Source organism: Arachis stenosperma, chromosome 1, assembly GCF_014773155.1.
Source record: "Arachis stenosperma cultivar V10309 chromosome 1, arast.V10309.gnm1.PFL2, whole genome shotgun sequence".
Classification (NCBI taxonomy): domain Eukaryota; kingdom Viridiplantae; phylum Streptophyta; class Magnoliopsida; order Fabales; family Fabaceae; genus Arachis; species Arachis stenosperma.
Genome location: NC_080377.1, coordinates 2814709 through 2835151, shown reverse-complemented (window position 1 = coordinate 2835151; position 20443 = coordinate 2814709). Strand labels below are relative to the sequence as shown.

General features: G+C 28.4%; 1 protein-coding gene across 1 annotated transcript; it reads right to left on the bottom strand.

Annotated features, from left to right (window-relative positions):
• Positions 1-10017: 10017 nt before the first annotated feature.
• LOC130932830 (aspartyl protease family protein At5g10770-like) lies at positions 10018-16401 on the bottom strand. Its single transcript, XM_057862265.1, has 3 exons — positions 16121-16401; positions 12080-12532; positions 10018-11697 (listed from the first exon to the last, which is right to left on the bottom strand). Exons 1-3 carry the CDS (start codon positions 16299-16301, stop codon positions 10868-10870), a joined length of 1464 nt encoding a protein of 487 aa, XP_057718248.1. The 5' UTR covers positions 16302-16401; the 3' UTR covers positions 10018-10867.
• Positions 16402-20443: the final 4042 nt, after the last annotated feature.

The following is a 20443-nucleotide window of genomic DNA, read 5'->3' as shown; positions in this document are numbered from 1 at the left end:
TTCCTGTCTGGAACTTATATATACTTGTGAGTACTCCTTAGCGTGTCTATTAATTTTATTTTCTTTTTCTAAATTTATGTGTTATAATTTGAAAATAATCAATATCGTATGGGAGAAATTCTTATTAGAATCAGTCATTTTAAGTTTTTTTTTTGTCATTATTTAGTCGCTACAAATATTAAATTATTTTTAATAAATAAATTTTATTAATTTATATGCGTAAATTTTAAAAAAATTTAAGTACAAACAGTATGTATTAATTTATGTCCGTTAAATTCTTAATAAATATATGTATAAATTATTATTAACTAAAAATGATAATATTTGTTGATCATATAACGTTATTTTATTATCATATGAGTAAATAACTATAAAAATGCCTCTAAAAGATTTTAGGACTCTAGGTGCTTGTAAAATTATTTCTAAAAGATCAAACAGACAAAAATGTCTCTAAACATATTTAAAATTTGAAAAAATAACAAAAATAATATATTTTCATAAGTGATAAATAATTTTGTATTTAACAAATGATTTGTGTATTTTATTTAAAATTATAAAAATATTTTGATAACTATGTAAAAGGAGAATACAAAATGTTATAGTAAAATTCAATTTCAATTTTTTTTTATATTTTTATAAGATTTTTTACCATTCACAAAAGTCAAACAATTATGAAACAAAATACATAAAATTATTAAATTTTAATAAAGAGAAATGTATATTTTTTAATTAAACTTATAAAAAGTGACATCAAAATTTGATTTAAAAATATTTTATGGGAATATATATGTATAATGTTTAGTTATGTTTTTAAATTTTTTTATGTTATTTTTTGTGTTTTGATCTTTTGGTAATACTTTTTGTAGTATATTCTATTCATATGGATACATATAGATTTAGTTAAGATGATAAGATATTAAATTTTATAATGAATGGTTGTGGGTTTCAATTTTATAAATGTAAAAAATATATATTTTTTTAAATATATTTGTACCCTATATAAAAGACGTTGAAAATTGTCGAAATTATCGGTAAAAATGTAAAAAAAAAAAAAAAATCCGACCATAATTTTATTATCGTTGAATTTATCTGTAGATAAACGCTAATTGTATAAATATTGCTGGTAATGATTTATCAATGGATTTTTTATTTCCAACACTATTTTTATCGGTGAATTGTTTGCAGAATACTAATCTAAAATGATGTTATTATTGAATTTTTTCTGACAGTGATGATGGCTCTCTTTTTTTTATTTTGTTTATGGTCTTAATTATTGGTAAAAATTTATCTCAGACAATAATATTATTGAATTACGACATAATATTTTAAATCTGTGAAGTTAACATATAAATCTGTGGCTTATCTAATGACTTATATAGATGATATAATTATAACAAGTAGTGATCAATAAGAGACTCAGAAGTCAGAACTTCATCATCTAATGACCTACGTGAATAATATAATTGTAACAAGCAGTGATTAACAAGAGACCCAGAGTCTCATCATCCGTTTGAATAAAAAAAATTCCTTTATAAGAATCTAATTAATTAAAAAAATAATATAAAAATTTAATTATAAATAAGTGAAACTATATAAAGACTAATAAAATAATTAAATTAAAAAAAATATAATTATATGTCTCAATAAAAATTAAATTTTAAATATAACTATTCTAAGTATGATTTTTAATTTGTATATTGGAGTTAAAATAGTATTTTTCACTGTTATTGGGATTTTGTGCGTAATCCGCGGATATAGACGATAGCTTAAGACAAATCTGAGACTTAGATTTTCAGTTCCACAAATTGATGGATCAATTTTTCTCAAATCGGACCCTTAGATTTGAATGTAATTGGGACATGTTTTTGTATCAATCAGACGATCAAAAATAAATTAGTAGAGATTGAACGGTGAATGCAGTGATGTTCGAAGACATGTTTCTATGTCAATCAGACGATCAAAAATAAATTAGTAGAGATTGAACGGTGAATGCAGTGATGTTCGAAATCTGAGACTCAGATTTCACTCTTTATCAATCCAACGAGTAGGATTATATCAAAAATTGAATTGACAAAAATTATTTTATATTTAAATAAATTTTTAAAAATAATTTTAAATATTAAATTTTTTTTATTTAAAAAAAATATTCATACGTATTTAAAACTTAATAAAAATATTTTATTTTTGATAAAAAAAATTTTCAATCAAATAAACCCATGGAAACCAAGACTAAATATATTTACCTTCCTTCTTTCGTGGAAAACACTTTTTGCCTAAAATTTATTTTCACCATAATAAGCATGCACTTCATTAATGTCTTTTCAACGTCAACATCCTTTTTTTTATTTTCTTTTCTTACTGATAGAAGAAATTTTATTTTCAATATAACAAAAGTTCCCAAAGTATTTATTATTTTTTTTCCTTTTTTTATTTTTAAAATTTGTCAAACTCATTCACCAACTTGGCCACCAATAGTGTGATGGATTCATGGATTTGTATGAAGCATTGCATTATTATTATTTGCCTCAATCACCGCGATACCACAAATTGTGTTTAGAGAAAAACCACACCAGAACCAGCCGGCGACGGAACTGTTCACATGGGTCGGATAGATCAGAGGGGAACCAATGCAAGGCAAGGCACCCACTTTAATACAAAAATATTACATGTAACTATGTTAGCAAAATTATAGGTTATTATATATGATAACAATGATAACCAAAATCAATTTGAATTTATCTAGTGAATTAGATTACTAATTTGTTAAAACAAGTTTTTTCTAGAAGCGAAAATCTCGATTCTTTCAAAGAGTGCAAAGTCTAAGTCTTCAAGTGATTAAATTTAATCCTTTTGACACTATCATAAAAATCAACCACAAACAAAATATAAACTTCAAAAAATATTAAACCTAAAAAAATATAAATATAAATGTTACATTAATTAAATAACTGTTCAAACAGAATATATTGTTTCTGAGTCTTTTTTTTTTGGTACTCTTCTTTCTTTACAACCTAGATTCTCTTAATTTATTTAAATAAATATCAGTTTAAATTTTATTTCATACATATAATAATTTATTATTTAACAGCAAATTTTTAAGTAAAATTTTAATTCATAACGAATTGATTTTTAGCCTATTATTGAATTTGAGAATACTGTAAAAAAATTAAACTAAAATAATAATAAGCAAATAAATTTTTATTTTACATTTTTATTGGTTTTAGTATTATAATGAGTAAAGTATCGTTTTTGTCCTTAATGTTTGGGATAAGTCCTATTTGTGTCCCTAATGTTTAAATCGTCCTATTTGTATCCTTAACGTTTATAAAAGTGATTCAATGTTATCCTACTATCAATTATACTAATAAATCAGATTATATTTTTCAATTATTCTTATTTGGATGTATTCATTCTCAATTAGGTCTCACTTGAATGTGTTCGATTTTAATATTATACCTACTATTTGTGTTTAGATTCAATTATGTCAATGAAAAAGTGAATTATGTAAATGTTGTAAGAATTAGTTTCAACTTTTGATGAGCTATTTTTTGAAGTGGATCATCAATTCTATCACAGGCATTTATATTTTAACTTCAAGAAGAGATGTTTAAAACTCAAACTAAAGTGTTTATGATGTATAATTGATAACAGAATAACATTGAATCATTTTTACCAACGTTAGGGATACAAATAGGACAATTTAAACGTTAAGGACACAAATAGAATTTACCTAAACGTTGAGAACAAAAATGATACTTCACTCTATTATAATATATATATTTCTGTTCTTTAGTTTTTTTGGTAGCTAAAACCGAAACTTTTCAATTTTTAGAACCAAATATTTTAAGGTTTATTCAAACCTAATAAGAATAATAATGACAACACAGAAATCCCCTGGCTTTTGCAGATTGATTCCTTTCTCCTTGTTTGTTTATGGAAACGATGAAGTTACAAAGCAATAAATAAAATCCAGTGAACCGAAACTTGGCTTAACCTCATTTGCAAGATTTGCTTCTTTTGGAGCCATTCCTTCAATGATTATTATTTATTAATACAAATGATTAAGTAGCAATGGTGCCACGTAAGAATCGTTTTGCGGTGGTCAACACAGCTGGTTCCAAAGTGGTTGTGCTGACCAACCACAGATTATTATTGTCTGCTAGCAGGATTAATTACTACATCATAATATCATATCATAATCATATGCTTTAGATTCAATCCTGTCTTTAATTAACTTATAATTCTTAGTTAGGAAATAGGTACATAGCAGTTCAGTTCATCTTGACAATAATCTACTACTCCAAACAAAGCTAATTATATAATAAATATTAGATGAACTTACTTTTAGAGTGATAATTTAAATTAGTTCTATCTTGACAGTTCTTAATCTTTTAAAATATTAGATAAATTAGGGTTCAATAATAAAACAATGGATAAATAAATTAGTCTTTTATCTTTTAAATTTTCAAACAATTTAATCTAATTCTTTAATTATATTTTTTTTAGAAAAAATATTAAATTATTAATGATTAGTTTGTCATTTTTTAAAAAATATTGTGCTAATATGATAATATATTATTAAATATTTATATAAAATATTTTTATACTACTAATAATAATGCATTAAATTTTATGTTGGGATTTGATAACTCACCTCGAGTTTACTACATGTATAGTTTGGTTTTTGCGTCATGTTGGTAGATTATGAAAGGAAGGATATAATGTTATGTAACTATATTTCAATTTTTTTTTTATCAATACAATTAGGTAACTAATGAAACAAGTTTTTATTCAGTATTTTTTTTAATTAAAATTCAGCTAATAATTGAACAAACACATCCTCAGATTTAATGTTTCTACATTCTTATACTGCATTTAAATTACAAATACCGTAAGCCTAAAAATTAGAAAATTTAAATTAAAATTTCATCCGTACCCTAATAACTCGAATACACGTTATATCTCGAAATCGATTTACAAAATATTTAAACCTAATCTCATCAGGTAATTGTGTGGCACCTCAATAGTTCCTGCGTGAATCTCGGCCAAAGTATATACAGGTCGGTTAATACTTGGCAATAATAAATAGAAGAGGATCAGAGCTATGGAGGGCAGATGAGAATTACACAGAGTACCAAAATTAAATAGCTTTAATTAGAGTAAAACCCCTCTCCGGTCCCTAACTATTTACGAAATTGATCTGGCGCCCCCTCATCATTGGAAATTAACAACGCGGTCCTTAACTATTCTCTCCGTGTGACCAAAAGAACCCTCTTATCGGTACCTCCGGTTACTTTTTACCCGAAAACCGACAAGAGGGTCCTTTCGGTCACACGAGAGAATGGATAAGGACCGTGTTGTTATTTTCTAATGGTCAGTGGCGCCAGGTTCTTTTCTAGATGGTTAGGGACTAAACACTACAAGAAAACAACTCTAAAAGCGTAGAAAAAATCTGAAAAAAGTGTGGCGATAGTTTTCGCCACACTTTTGGTGACTTATCGCCACGCTTTTTTTTGCCACGCTTTTTACAAATAACCACCCTTTAAAGCGTGGCCGTATGTGAGAGATATGGCCACGCTTTTGAAGCGAGGCGATAGAGAGAGATATGGCCACGCTATCAAAGCGTGGCGATAGAGAGAGATATGGCCACGCTTTTAAAACATGGCGATAGCGAGACATGGTCACGATTTTAAAGCGTGGCCACAGCCAGAGATACAGCCACGCTTTAAAAATTTGAGGGAAAATCTTTACGTTCACAACATACCAGCAGAATCAGTGACCTTTCTTTTTTGTTGCATCAAGAAATTGAATAAAAAATCAACTAATTCTCTTTGTATTCAATTTCTTGATGCAACAAGAAAGAAATACCTCAATATAATTTGTTCACTGGTTTGGAAATTAAATCGAAGAAACTCACTCAACTTTAGGCTAAATAAAGAAAACTCTAAATTCTCCGACATAAAATTCAAATTAGTAACTAAATAAACAAAATTAAAATACGTAAAATTAAATTAAAATTAATTCGTCATATCACGAACATTTGAATGAAACAAATATCACTTCTAAAAATCTAAAAAGAATATTTAATCTCTACGTGTAACCTTACTATTAAAATTATGGTTGATGAATTTAATTCCACTAAAAAGAAAAGCAGTTTAATTTTTTTAGAAAAAGGTGTATGGAATAATAATCTTGAACTAACTTTTTTTTAGGTTCAACAATATAGAACATATATGTCGTTCTTAAAACCCTAAATCCAAGACATAATAATGCTTAATCAACCCAAATAATTATCACTTTTGTGTTAAGTCTCGTTGTTAATAATTTCGTGCTATCTATTAAGTTTAATGTTGTTTGCTCTCTGTCCACATGTAAAATATGGCAGAATGCATTAGATGCAAAACTTAAAACAATGCTTTTTTTATTTATTTTTCAATTTTAAGTAAAATTCCTCCCCGGTTCCCTTACCATTAGAAAATAACAAAATGGTCATTATCCATTCTCTTTGTGTGACCGAAAGGACCCTCTTAACCGGAAGTACCGGTAAGAAGGTCCTTTTGGTCACACGGAGAGAATGGTTAGGGACCGCGTTGTTAATTTCCAATGGTGAGGGGGCGCCATGTCAATTTCGTAAATGTTTAGGGACCGGGGAGGGGTTTTACTCCTTTAATTAAGATATTCTAAAAATTGATATTGACTTGACCATCGAAGTTATTTTTTTTTTTTTTTTTGCAGATTCTACGCGCAGGTCAAACTTCAAAGGAATCCACAGTATCTCCCAGGTGGAAGAATAAAGAAGCACTTCCTGGTGTCAACGAGTTATACCTCGTAGAGTACGATTTTTTACTGAAATATTTGACGTCTACCGTAAGACCAAATACTACATATAACCCCACGATTACCATTTATCTTTCTTTTGTAGGAAGACAATCATGACCAAAAATGCCGTGCCACCAGTTCCTCCAGGCGAAAGTGAAAAAGATGACCGACCTTTTAGCCAGCAATGCAAGTGGGAGTAAAGAAGATGGGGAGAAAAAGAATGCTGACAAGGAGAGTCTCGAAAGGAAACACCATTCTGAGACAAACACACCTTGGAGATCATCCCACCAAAGTCTACAAAAAGAAGGAGAACCCTTTCTCGGCAGAGATAATGAGTTTTCAAATGCCGAAGAATTTCACATTGCCAACAACACTAAAACCATACGAGGGAATTGGCGACCCCAAGATACACTACAACAAATCTGGCATATAGCGGCGATTGATTTTTCAGATAGCGGCGGCTTTCTGATTGCCATCAAACGTATAGCAGCGGTTGATAGACCGCTATAAGATAGGGCACGGCTAAACCCTTAGCGGCAGTTTTGTGCAATCGCTGGTATAATTGTCGCAAAATGGTATTTTGCGGCAGAAACGTTTGTGGCGATTAACGGCCACTGCTAGTTTCGGAACCCGATTGATGCCCATGTTGCAGCAGTTAACCAACCGCCTTAACCGCCACTGTTATATCACTCGTAAAACTAGTTATTTTTGTAGCGGTTAATAATAATTGCCGCTATTTTTTTTATTTTTCATTTTTTATTTCTCCAATTTATATAAATATTTATTTCAAGTCACTATCACCATTTTTCTATTTTTTTATTCGAAAAGTTAGATATTAATTTAACTTATTTACTTCCTAATAAAAAACATAATTCAAGTAAAAAAAATACTAGAAAAATCCAAATTATATATATAACTGCAAAAATATAAACTGTTAATAGCAATTTGTCTCGAAGTGCATTGCTCCTAATGCAAAAAAAAAAATCCTTAAATTGTTAAAAAATCTCTATCTAGTTCTGTGCGTTCTCCAAAGATTTCAACTATGCAGAACGTTAAGTGAAAAAGTATCTCCTTATTATTAGATTATGTATCTTAATAAATTCTCCAAGATCTATTTATTTTTTTTATGTTGTCTCTGCGTTTAGTTTTGCTGCCATTGCCTTCAATTTTGTAATTTCATGTTGTTGAATTATGTATCTAAACAGATTCTCTATGGTCTATCTCTTTGCCTTTTTTTTTGCTGTCTTTGCCTTTAGTTCTGCTGCTGCTGCATTTAATTCTGTAATTTTATTATGATATTCTTCAATTTGCACTCTAGAGTTCAATTGTTGTATAGCATTACGAATAATTTGAGTTGAATATGGTCCAAAATCTACTCCTAAACTCATCTTGAATACTCCTTTCCAAAAATACGTGCAAACGAATCAATTTCAGACATAAATAAGTGACATGGCAGTTAGTTAGGTTTCAGAGAATAAAACATAATAGGAAAGGTGAGAGAAAGGTTAGAGAAGAGTGAGCTAAGCAAAATGTGAAATCCATTTTCCAGGACTTGAAGGAAGGGAAGAGTGGTTCCTTCTGCAATTCTAATTCATCTATTATTTTCATATTTTGTTTTATATTTCAGTGACTAAACTCAGTTCGATTCTATCCACATTAAACTTATTGAATCGGATTGGATTAAATATCTATATTTTTTATATTCGCATCCGATTCGATTCACACATTAGGTATGATATATATTTGCAAAATAAAAATAAAATATATTAATAAAATTTATTGCTATAAACAAAAGTCAACAAAATTTATTTTTTTATTCTTTTAAATATGTTTATTTTTAAAATATTATTAAAATTTTTGTTAAATAACAAAATTAAAATAATACAACATATATAAATAATAATTATTAATTAAAATAAAATATAAATACAATATATATTATTTATTTATTTATTTATTATTTAGTCGGATTTTTGAATTTAGATGTGATATTAACAATTCAATTTGACTATTGTGAATTAAATTCGATCATCTTATGAATTAGATTATATCCACAAATTGTGAATCGAATAGAGATAAATAATGTAAATTTTAAAATTTATAATATGATTTGATCTATGAATAATTGAATACTATTTTGTTGTCTTTTCTAATTGCGCTTCTCAACCCCTGTGCAAGGTAGATAGTTAGAAAAATATTTTCATGGTCACTTCTCTTTTTATCATTAATTCTATTTCTTCGCCTAATAATAGGATAGTTTGGGAATTCTTTCTCTCTTAGGGTCTAAACTAGAAGCTTCTATGGTTTCATGGTATGTAATAATAAAAGTATTATTTATACACTAAAATTAGTTATTAAAATTAGTTATAATATATTTATATATAAATATATATGTTATTTAATTTATTTTTAATATATGTTTTATATTTTAATATTTTTATATTAATAATTCTCTTAATGGTGCCAATGAATTATAATTCAAATAATATAATTTTTTTATATTTATTTAAAAGGTCGCGAGTTCGAGTTTAGCATAGTGTACCTGTGACCCTTATCAGTAGTACTAATTTATAAATTATAAACTACCTTGCCAATATATAGCACTAAGCTTCTAGTTACTTCACTTAGCCAAGAATTTCAATCGGTATGGCTAGATTTTTAAGAACATCTTATCACCCACTTCAAATTCGATATATATCTCTCTCACTGTCTTTAGTGGAAGCCATGGATGCGAATACCCTGTGTTTTAGATACCATGCGAAGAAGTTAACAAACCCAAAACAGAGTAGGAAAAATAAAAGCTATTTTCACAATCAACACTATCTCACTTAGGAAACAAATATATATGAATAATATATAGAGTAAACTATTACAGTAGAATCATACATGTTTTATTTTCTAATTGTACTTTTTAAAATCTATATATTTATTATATTTAATGTTGTATTATTTTATGAGATAATTATTTTTCTTGAAATTAAAAATAAGATTAAAAAATTATTTTATTTCTCCACTTGCTAGCTATTGATCTTCATATCAAAATATATTAGAATTAATATTATTTTTCATTCAAATTTTATTTGTTATTTATACTTTTTTCATTAATCTAACAAGTTATTATGTTTTTCCTTTGGGAGAGGCACACATATGATCTTCAAACTAGAACAATAAACTAAATAAATCAAAGTAAGCTAGAAGTTCATAAGCATTTGATTTATTCAACAATCCATTACTGAAATTTACATTTTGCTTCACATTTGCTTAATTATCTTACAGTTGCAAACAATCATATATATATATATATATATATATATATATATATATATATATATCATGATTCATGAGCCATGATAACCACTTCAATTTATATGTTACAGTTACACTTTAATTTGCCCATTAATATTTTTCAATATAGCAACTAATGTTTTCATTATTTTTTCCCCAAACCTTGAAACTTTACCTATTTTGTTTTTTATTTCCCCTTTCATTTCTACCTATCATCATTGTTATAATAATAGCAATTCATAAAAATGCCTTGAGCAATTGGGGTTCCTTTCCTTTCTCCCTTACTTGCCCGTAGCTAAACTATAACATCATATCATTGATATAAGAAAAGTTCTTGCATTGTTCAGACACATGTTTAACAAACTTTTTCGGACATACTCAAATAAAAGTTTATGGACTCCATAAATCAGTATATTTTGCATAAAACTTATGGAACCATTTAGGAAAATTATTTGCAGGTATTTCAAAAATATAACCGTTAATCTTAATTATAAGATCAATTGTTTGTATTTTTGAAATATCTGAAATTCTTATCGATTTTATTATGAGTATGCCCAAAAGTGATATGTTAAACTTGTGGTAAAAATCAGATGAAGTCGACTTTAGGTGAAGTTGATATTTGAGAGTCGTTAGATGATTTGATTGATTTGACTAAATTTTCATCTAACGATTCTCAGATATCAACTTCACGCGAAGTCCACTGTACCTGAGTTTTCACCTAAACTTGTACTTATGCAAGAATCTCTCCTTATATGATGTAAAATCACTTGCATCCACCGGCTCCAAACCCTACCTTACCACCATTAACATCATACACTACTTGTAGTGTCTTTTGTTGCACATTTCCAAATATTGTAACATCACTATCATCCCCATTGGGTGCAAAACCCAAGCACACTTGTTTCACACTAGCAACATAAAATGTCCCGGCCGCCGCGAGATCCACCGTGGCACCCCCGGCGAATTCAAATACTATTTTTGGGAAAATTACCGTTTTGTATGCACTCAAGTCATAGCATGTGTCCAATATGGACAAACTGCTCGCCATGGGGTACCTTGCCATACCTTGTCGGAATGCTGATCTTAAGGCGGTATAGGCCGTTGGTGGAAGCCGGGTGATCACGGTTCCGGAGTCTATAATCGCGCCGCCGGTGGAAAATGTGGAGGAAGAAACAGGGAGCTTGGTGTCCCCAACAGTTATTCCGGTGATGTCTAGGCCGTAAAAGGAAGCGCCGGCCGAGTTGGTCGAAAAGGGAGTGTATTTGACATAACTAGAAGCTCTAGAAGCACCAAAGGCAAGGTAACCTACATTGCTTGCGGTGGAAGGAAGACAATAGGAGAATATTTTGTGATATTTTGCGGCGGTTTGTTGGACAAAGGAAATAGGGTGGCGGCCGAGGCCTAATAAGCCAGCCGAGCCGCCGAAGAGGCCTTGGTTGTTTTGGCCACAACCAAAAAGGAAGTCGTCCACATAGTCGGTGCCGGTCACCGTCAGCCGCTCATGGCTGAAAAAGCCAACAGAGAAGGATGAGTCACCGTACTGGATGCCATATACACAAGCCTTTGATGTTGAAGCACATCCTGGGTCATTTCCTAATTTATAGTAAACCAAAATTATGTTAAAAAAAAAGATGACCTAAAATATGTATTATACTTTGTTTGGTGAAAACTCAGGTGGAAACGACTTCACGTGAAGTTGATAGCAGTGAGTCGTTATATAAAAATTTAGTCAAAATCAGTCAAATCATCTAACTGCTCTTCGCTGTTAACTTCACGTGAAGTCGACTGCACCTGAGTTTCCACCACTTTGTTGTGGATTTTTACAAAATCTCATTATCGTTTTATCTTTATTTTAATTATAAAATATTGACGTTTTGTATGACTGTCATAATAGTGTAACATACTAAAATTTTAGCCACAACTTGCATGATTTATGTTAAGATTAAGAAAAAGAAAATGTGAAAATATTTTTTACCTGTGGCTGTAGAAAGTTGAGTACAAAGTGAAGAAGTGCATGTAATATTGGAATATGTTGAAGACTTTGATGGATCAAAAATGTCATCTTGTTGCTTGTAACATGATTTAGCACAAGGCTCACACTGAGTCCAAGTGAGATCACTTCCAGTGTCAAATATAAGAGACAAGTCCTTTTTTGGTGTCCCAAGACCCACTACAACAAAGTAGTTTCCTGACCCAATAAGGCTTCCAGATTTGGCAGGTAAAGTGGCAGAATCTAATTGCTTCAATCCAAGTTCATCATCATGGCCCAACATGTTCTTGGATATCTTGGAGTTAATGTATTTGACCCTTTCTTCGTCTACATTCAGAATCTCAGTGTGTGATGTTGGGCCCTTCTTTTCTTTGTTTAGTTTGGAGCATGGCCCATGTTTGTGTACCACATCCAATGTTGTCTTCATTTTGTTAGAACCTGGATTATTTATTCAATTAATTTTGTCAAAATCAGACCTAAAATATTAATAATAATAATAATAATTAATGGTGTCAAATAATTGATATTGCCTTAAAATATTTTATTATGTTGTCATTCAATAATAAAATTGCTATATCATTCTAAAATTAGTTATCTCTGTTTAGTTATATATAGTTATTAAGAAAATTATTAAATTTTATTTGAAAATCTAAAAATTTGAAGAAAAATGGATAACAATTTATTAATTACAACATATTTTCTCTCTCAATAATTATGATCTCTGTTAATATTTTTCTTTCAATAAATACTTAAATGCTATAATAGGTATAAATTAATTAATGAGTTATTGAAATATGAAAATGATAGTTAATTTGATAAAAATTAAATAAAACTAAAAAGAGACATTTATTTTGAAAGGAACGGATTATATACTTAAACAAGTAGTAATATTTAAATGGTTGTGCAAATATAAAAATCTGATTAGAGAATAGTATAGAATTTTTTATATTATTAATATATCATAATTAAATCCGATCATCTATGGTTAAATATTTATTTTAAGACGAATAATAAAACGAACTTCATTGTAATGTCGTATATATTTTCTTCCTCTTTAATTTGAGAATGGCATACAAAAGGTTAACTCATAATTTAGATGGAATTATCTAATAATAATAATAATATAATATAAAAAATATAATGATAATTTAAGATAGCAAAGTTTCACCTAATTTTCTTTGAATGATAAAAAAAAAAAAATCATCCTTGTCAAGACATGTACAAAATACAATGAGATTGTGTGTTGTTTATTTTGTAGTGTACACGATATTTTTGTTGAACATATATATCCAACAACGTTTTAATCGACACGTAGGTTAAAAAAATAGTGACCAAACATTTTAGTTTTCTTCTTTCTTTGATGTTGGACAAACTTGTCTTTGATAATATTCCACCTTTCATTTCAAGATCTTTTCCTCTAAAATTTGTCCTATATATATTTTTTCTTCTAATGAAAGTATGAACGAGTATATGTCTATCTTCGACTTTATATATGTAGAAAAGTTTCATACAAGAAATGATTGGGTACGAAAGTGTCCTCTTCAAAATAAGCCACTTGTTTTTTAACCATTTCTTTTATTGTTTTTTAGCTTATTTTGGTTTGGTTAGGCGAAACGCCAAACGTGAATGAATAATGTTTTCTTCGAAGATTACTAATTTGTAAAAATACAAAATAAAACGCGTCAACTAGTTGAACATACAGTCATGATTTTCAAAGCTCTTTAATTATTGGTAAAAAATAAAATAAATAAAATAAAAAATAACAAAAGGTTACAGAGTCTGACAAAAAAATGGATCTTTTTCAATTTTTTTAATACTTATAAAATAAAATGTGATCTCTCACATTTAATTTTAAAAATAAAATCAAAATTAAATATAAAAAATAAATAAAAAATAAACGATCATAATTAATATCATCTAATTTTTTTTTATTGAAGAGGATTCTATTCCAATAAAACCATAAGTCCAAATACTAGCGGTCGTCGCTGACCCATGTTAATAAATTAAATTCAACAATATAATTATATCCCTAACATAAATTTATAAGGAATTAGTCACCAAAAAAATTTATAAGAAAAGAAAAATTATTTAATCCAATTTACGTGCAATAGATAATGATGAAGTCTAATTCTCATTAATAACGTTAGGAATTAGTTATACATTAATTATAATGTTTAAAATTTGTGAGACCAATTATACCGTCAAACATTTTATAAATGATATGATAAAACATAATTAAATAACATTTATAATTATATATAATATTTATAATTATATATTTATTACATCTAAAATTATATAATTATTTTAAAAATAATTAATTTATATTAAATAAAATATTTTTGAACTGTTTGGACTAATTTTTATTATTTTTTAAATATTATTGTTAAATAATAACACGTGAATCTTTTTAGTGTGTAAATTATCATTGAATCATAATTGGGGTCAATTATTAAGAAACAACTTTTTTTTCCCTCTTTTTCTAATGTTGTTTAGTTGCAGGATATATGCAAATATAGAGGCTACAGGCAGGTCCGTTTGTTTGAGCATTTTTGAAGAAAAATAAATTATGTAATTTAAAACTTACAGTTAAAAAATATTTAAAAAAGACCTCCAAAGAAATATTTTATTTTATTTTTTTCTTTTATTGAAAAGAATAATTTTATAAAATAAAATAGCCCTTATATAAATTTTCCCCGATATATTGTTTGCACCCTTATATAATATAATTATATAGTTGTTATTACTGACGAATTGATACTATCGTTAAGTTGTTATAATATCTTATTTATTCAATAATAATTCCTACTTTAATTTTTCTTAATTGATCTTATATTTTAATATTTTATACCATTTTTTAAACTAATAATTATTAAATAAGTGATTAAATTAGGAAATATATATATATGAGTGATTGTTTCCTTTTTCACATGTGATCGTGGGCTCCATATGAATATTCATTGGGATAATGATGATGGGAACCCATGAAAAAAAAAGAGAGCACTATAATAACTTGATTGATTTATTTGCTCCTTCCTCTCTCTATCTTTTCCGAATTTCCGGATAATTATTTTCATAAAGGATTCAATTCAAGTTCTCTGTTGTGGCAAACGGTTTTTTTAATAAATATTTAGACAATTAAAAAATTTCCAATAATTTTACACATTTGTATAAATTATTAGTTCAAAATAGTTGAATATAGACATGCAATATTTTGTGATATCTAGAATTTAGAGTTTAAATTTTATTATTAATATTGTATTTTATTTTATGAGAAAAGTGTGTCTTATATATATATGAACCCTGTTTCTCTAACCCCTATCCTTTTCTGGCCTTTTATCCAACAAAAAAAGGGTTCCCAAATACTAGAGCTAAAACCAACTATTAAGTGTATGTTTTTTTATTGTATAAAAGATAATTTTTTATTTTCTTCTACTTTTTTATTAGTTATTTAATACTTAAAATAATATATATAAAGTGACATATATATAAAAAAAATACCTATTTAATTTAGGCTCATTAATTAATTTATTTCTGCACCATGCATCTAATCCTTATTAAGTGATGCTAAGTTTAGAGGGAGGCTAGCTTTTTTTTTAATTTATTTAAAGAAAAAAAACACGCACATAATTATTTTTATTTAGATAGATATATAAAGAATAAATGATTATTTTTATCTATGAAAAATAAAAATGTTAACATTTATACTCATATTAAATTAAAATTAAATTTGTACCACGTAAGATGCATTCTGTATGATAAAAGTACACTATTTTTGGAATGTTACATAGAATATTTTTATCACATAAAAGATATTTTATATAAATATAAATTTAATTTTAATTTAATATAATTTTTTATCTTTTATAAATACAAATGATTATTTATTCGATATATAAACATACATAACTATGCAAGAATGCATATCAAGTATATTAAAATTGAATACTCCAATAATGATATGATGATAATCAATATGCTTATAATAATTAAATATGGAAGAATATTAATTATTGGGGTTTTGACCTTTGACAGAAGAGGAGCTGCAAGTAGGTGATGGCAGAAGAGAGCTGAGACGAACATGGTGACTATGATCATCATCAATGTCCTTGTTACTTCTTTGGAGAGCGAAACCCTTTTCCAAGGAGCACAAGAAAAACAACAGAACACATAGAAGAGAAGAAGTAGCTAAGGATAAATAAGACATTTCCCTTCCCTTTTTTTTTTTTTCCTGAAGGGATAATAATAAGCTAATAAGCCTGTGTGCCAATTTTGGTGTTCTAAGGAAGCAAGCTAAAATGCACACTTCGATAATGTGTCTGGTTCGTTGGCTTTTATAGGCTATTCATTTCCATAGGTGGGGATCCAATTCATTTATCGATTCTTACACGTCATCATTATATATAACTAACGATAGTATAATACTATGGAAGCTTTTTTTTGGATTGTTATGTATAACTAACATTAAATTAATAATGAAGAAAGATATTCAACCAAAAAAAAAAAGTTAATGAAGGAAGAGAGTACTTATTAGTTGAATATTTTTAACTGAATTTATTGATTATTAAGAATATAATTAATAAGTCAATAACAAATAGCATATAATATTGTATTATTTTTTACGGTTATCTATGGTTAGATATATGTTTGATTCTGTTAGAAGTGAGAAAGATAAAGCTCTTTCTTATGACATGTTTCTAACTTGTATTTTTGAGTATTTTAGTGTTGACTTATCTAATGAGAATTATGAAAATAAACATTCATATTTAAAGGAAGGTGGTTCAGTAAAATAGCAAAAATGACCAACTCGTTCTGAGAGAGTGGTTCTAGATGATGAGTTCATTTTTGAGAAATCTCCTCCACCTTCTACCGAAGATACTTCCATCTCTACTGGACAAATATTTACTCTGTTTAATATTGTTAGGGATGTGGTCCAAGGGTTTGTCTCCCAATCCAGTCACATGATTGCCATGAGTAAGGAACAAAGGAAGCTAGCAAGTAAGCATGAGAATTTTTTTCGAAAATCAAGGGATATAGTGGCTGTATGTATGAAGTTCATTCATAATCTTCAACAAGATGAAGATCATGCCACTGATGCTGAAGAGGAAGCTGATTTGGAGGGAACTGGTTCAGATGCCTAGATTTGTCTCATGAAGTTGCTGCTGTCTGCTCACTTTTGTCTCATGAAAACTGTTTCTCTTGTTGCTTTTGAACTACTTTTATTATTTTGGATGCCTGTAATACTTTAACTACTGCTGCATTTACTTAAAATTAATTTGGTAATTTAGACTGTGCATTAACTCTTTCTTGCAGGTTTCAAGGTGTTGTTTTTACTTGAATTTGCCTATTTTCCTCCATTGATGATAAAAAGGGGAGTAATAGCACATAAATAGCAGGATTGTGAATCTTTGATTATTTTTTTGGAATGTTGATTGCTGCTGCTGCAATGGACAATCTTTGCTATGGGCAATTTTTTATTTTTTTGGCATGAAAATTGAATTTTGCTTTATATGATATGTTGCTGGTTTGCCTTTGTTAAACTTAATGCTTTGCTTTGATGCTACATAATATGTTATACTGGGCGGGATGTGTGTTGTTGGTCCCTTAGTCAAATTGAATTATGTGTAGCTCTTTTTGTATTCTCTATAAGAATAATAAACAGGAAGGAAGAAAAGAGCATAAATCTAGAGGGAGCTACTCTTAAAAAGGAAAGGGAGAGCAATATAAAAGCAAATGACAAAAATCAAAGGGAGTTCTCAAACCTTACCCAAATTCATTTTCTTTTGATCATTGTTTCAATTATGTTTGTCATCAAGGGGGAGATTGTTGAGTTAAGAAATTAACTAAATTAATTAATGATAACAAATATTATTTTATTGGACAAATTAAATAATTAGTGTTGATTATTTATGATTTAATATTGTAGGCTAAAACTCTTTGTTGCAACAACCCAATTAGATGGAAAATAAAATAAGACTGGCAGGCTACAAATCAACAACAGTCAACAACCCAACACAAAGCAAGCTGAATCTACTTTAGTGGGCCACAAATCAATAGACGCCCAAAGTTGATGAATAGGATGCAAATGGGCTGAACTTGAAAAGAACCAACCCAAGCCCGATTTGATATCACTCAAGCAAATTCCTCCAATTTGCTTTCACCAAAAACAACTTTCACTTTTTTCCTCTTGGTCAGAAATTAGAAAAGTGAGAGAGAGCTTCTTTCCTAAGATATTCACCAAAAAAGCAAGAAAGAGAAAGTTAAGCAAAAGGTAGAAACTGTATCAAGAAGTCAGAAGTCAAAATGTGATTTCATTTTCTTATACATGCATCATATCTTCTTCTCTTCATCTTCAACGTTCTGCCAATTCATTCTGGGTTACATGGGAAAGATGATCTCTGCTCTTCACTGTTGTACATCTACGGCCACAAGTGTGTCTTGGGGACCAAGTTATTTTTTAATGGCCAAGATCTGGGTTTACCATTGAAATTACTTGTTTCTGTTGTCCTGTGGTTTTCGGTCAACAAGAGAATGTCAGAACTAAAGTTCCTATTTTGAAGATTAATAAAAAAAAAAAAGTGAGATGGTGGGTTGGTGAAGCACAAAACTCGAGGATTGACCTAGGAGAAAGTAACTCAACAACATGCAAGGAGATACAAAAGAAGTTGGTTCACCATTCTGAAGCCAAGGAGAGACAACTAGTGTTTTGAGGTTTATGTTCTGAGAAGAGCTCTTTGAAGAAGTTCATCTACTTGGACAGTGCTTTCTAGTCAAAGGAGCATTCCGTCAGAATGAAGAACTGAATCAGAGGCTAGCAAATCTAGTTTATCACATAGCAAATAGGCTGTTGAAGCATCAATTTCCTTCATATTTTACAGATTGTAATTTACTTTTCAATATTTATCTTTCTGCAATTTTTTTAGGTAAAAGGTTGAATGAGAGAGTCATTGAAAGAGCCTAAGAGTGGAAAGAGGCAGAAAGATACACATGAGTGAAAAGTCTAGAGTTATTTCAGATTTCTTTAGGTAGATTTCGTGTCTTGTATCTTGTACCTGTGAGGTACCTCTTTCTTAGTTGGGTTAGCACTAAGAGTGAATAGTTAGGTATTAGCATAACCAAATCAAGTTAGGTTAGAACTTGAGAGTGAAAGGATTGTGTCGATCCTGTGGAATTAGTGTATGTAATACCTTTACTATAGTAAAAGAGACTAGATGTAGGTTGCATTACACAAGGCAACTGTGTAGTGACCCTCAGTTTTAAAAATATAAATATAAATAAGTTATAATTTATTTTATAAAATTAAAATTTTCTTATTTTTAGAAAAATTATTCAATTATCAGAAATTGAACTAATAATTTTAATTTAATCAAATTCATGTTATTATTATTATTATTATTATTATTATTATTATTATTATTATTATTATTATTATTATTATTATTATTATTATTATTATTATTATTATTATTATTATTATTATTATTATCATCATCTGACTTTCCTATTTTGATTACCTATGCTTTCGTTTATATATATATATATATATATATATATATATATATATATATATATATACCTTATTATTATTCACTAAAGTTTGTTCCTGTATTATTATTATTATTATTATTCACTATTTAACCTAATACTTCAATCATTATATATATATATATATATCCACTAAAATTTATCACTATCGTTATGTATACGTATACATATAATATTAAGCTTTGTAATATAATATTATGCTATTATAATTCATTCTTAGCTTCCTTCTATATAAGTATAATTTATTATTATAATTCTCTTTCATAAAGTGTATATATAATATAAAGGAAGCTAAGGCGGCGTACTAATCATACATATATATATCATTAACGTATGCGAGAGGAAAGAACAGAAAGAAAACGGAGAGAGAAGACCGAGAGAGAACGTAAATCCTTCTGAACCTCCGGCTTCGATTTCTTGCAATCCGTAACTCCAATAAAAAATCTAATTCGGTAAGAGTATTCGTAACCTCTTCCTCTACACGTTGGCACCATTTTTGATTAGTGGAAATTGACAGTGACGTAACTCCTCTTTCTTTTGAGTTTGGCCAACGGAAGTTTTAGGAGGCATAGACGATTCTGGACATTTTCTTCTTCGATAGCTCAGTCAGAAAGCTTCTCCGGAGCTTTGAATATTTTGATTCCGTACGAAGGTATGGTTTTGGTTTCTCGTAGTTAATGTTTAATGTCACGTGAAAACTTAGGCTAGAAGACCTTAAGATAGGAATGAAATGAATGAATATTTGATGGATTGTGTATATGGTATAAAATGTGAGGTTTAGCTGTTGTCAATAATTTGCTGTTG

Excerpts from the sequence above, each read along its gene's own strand:
- LOC130932830 (XM_057862265.1), bottom strand. The coding sequence starts at position 16,301 with ATGTCTTATTTATCCTTAGCTACTTCTTCTCTTCTATGTGTTCTGTTG. Across the intron at positions 12,533-16,120 it reads CAGCTCCTCTTCTGTCAAAG|GTTCTAACAAAATGAAGACA; the intron begins GTCAAAACCCCA and ends TAAATAATCCAG. Across the intron at positions 11,698-12,079 it reads TCAACTTTCTACAGCCACAG|GAAATGACCCAGGATGTGCT; the intron begins GTAAAAAATATT and ends ACTATAAATTAG.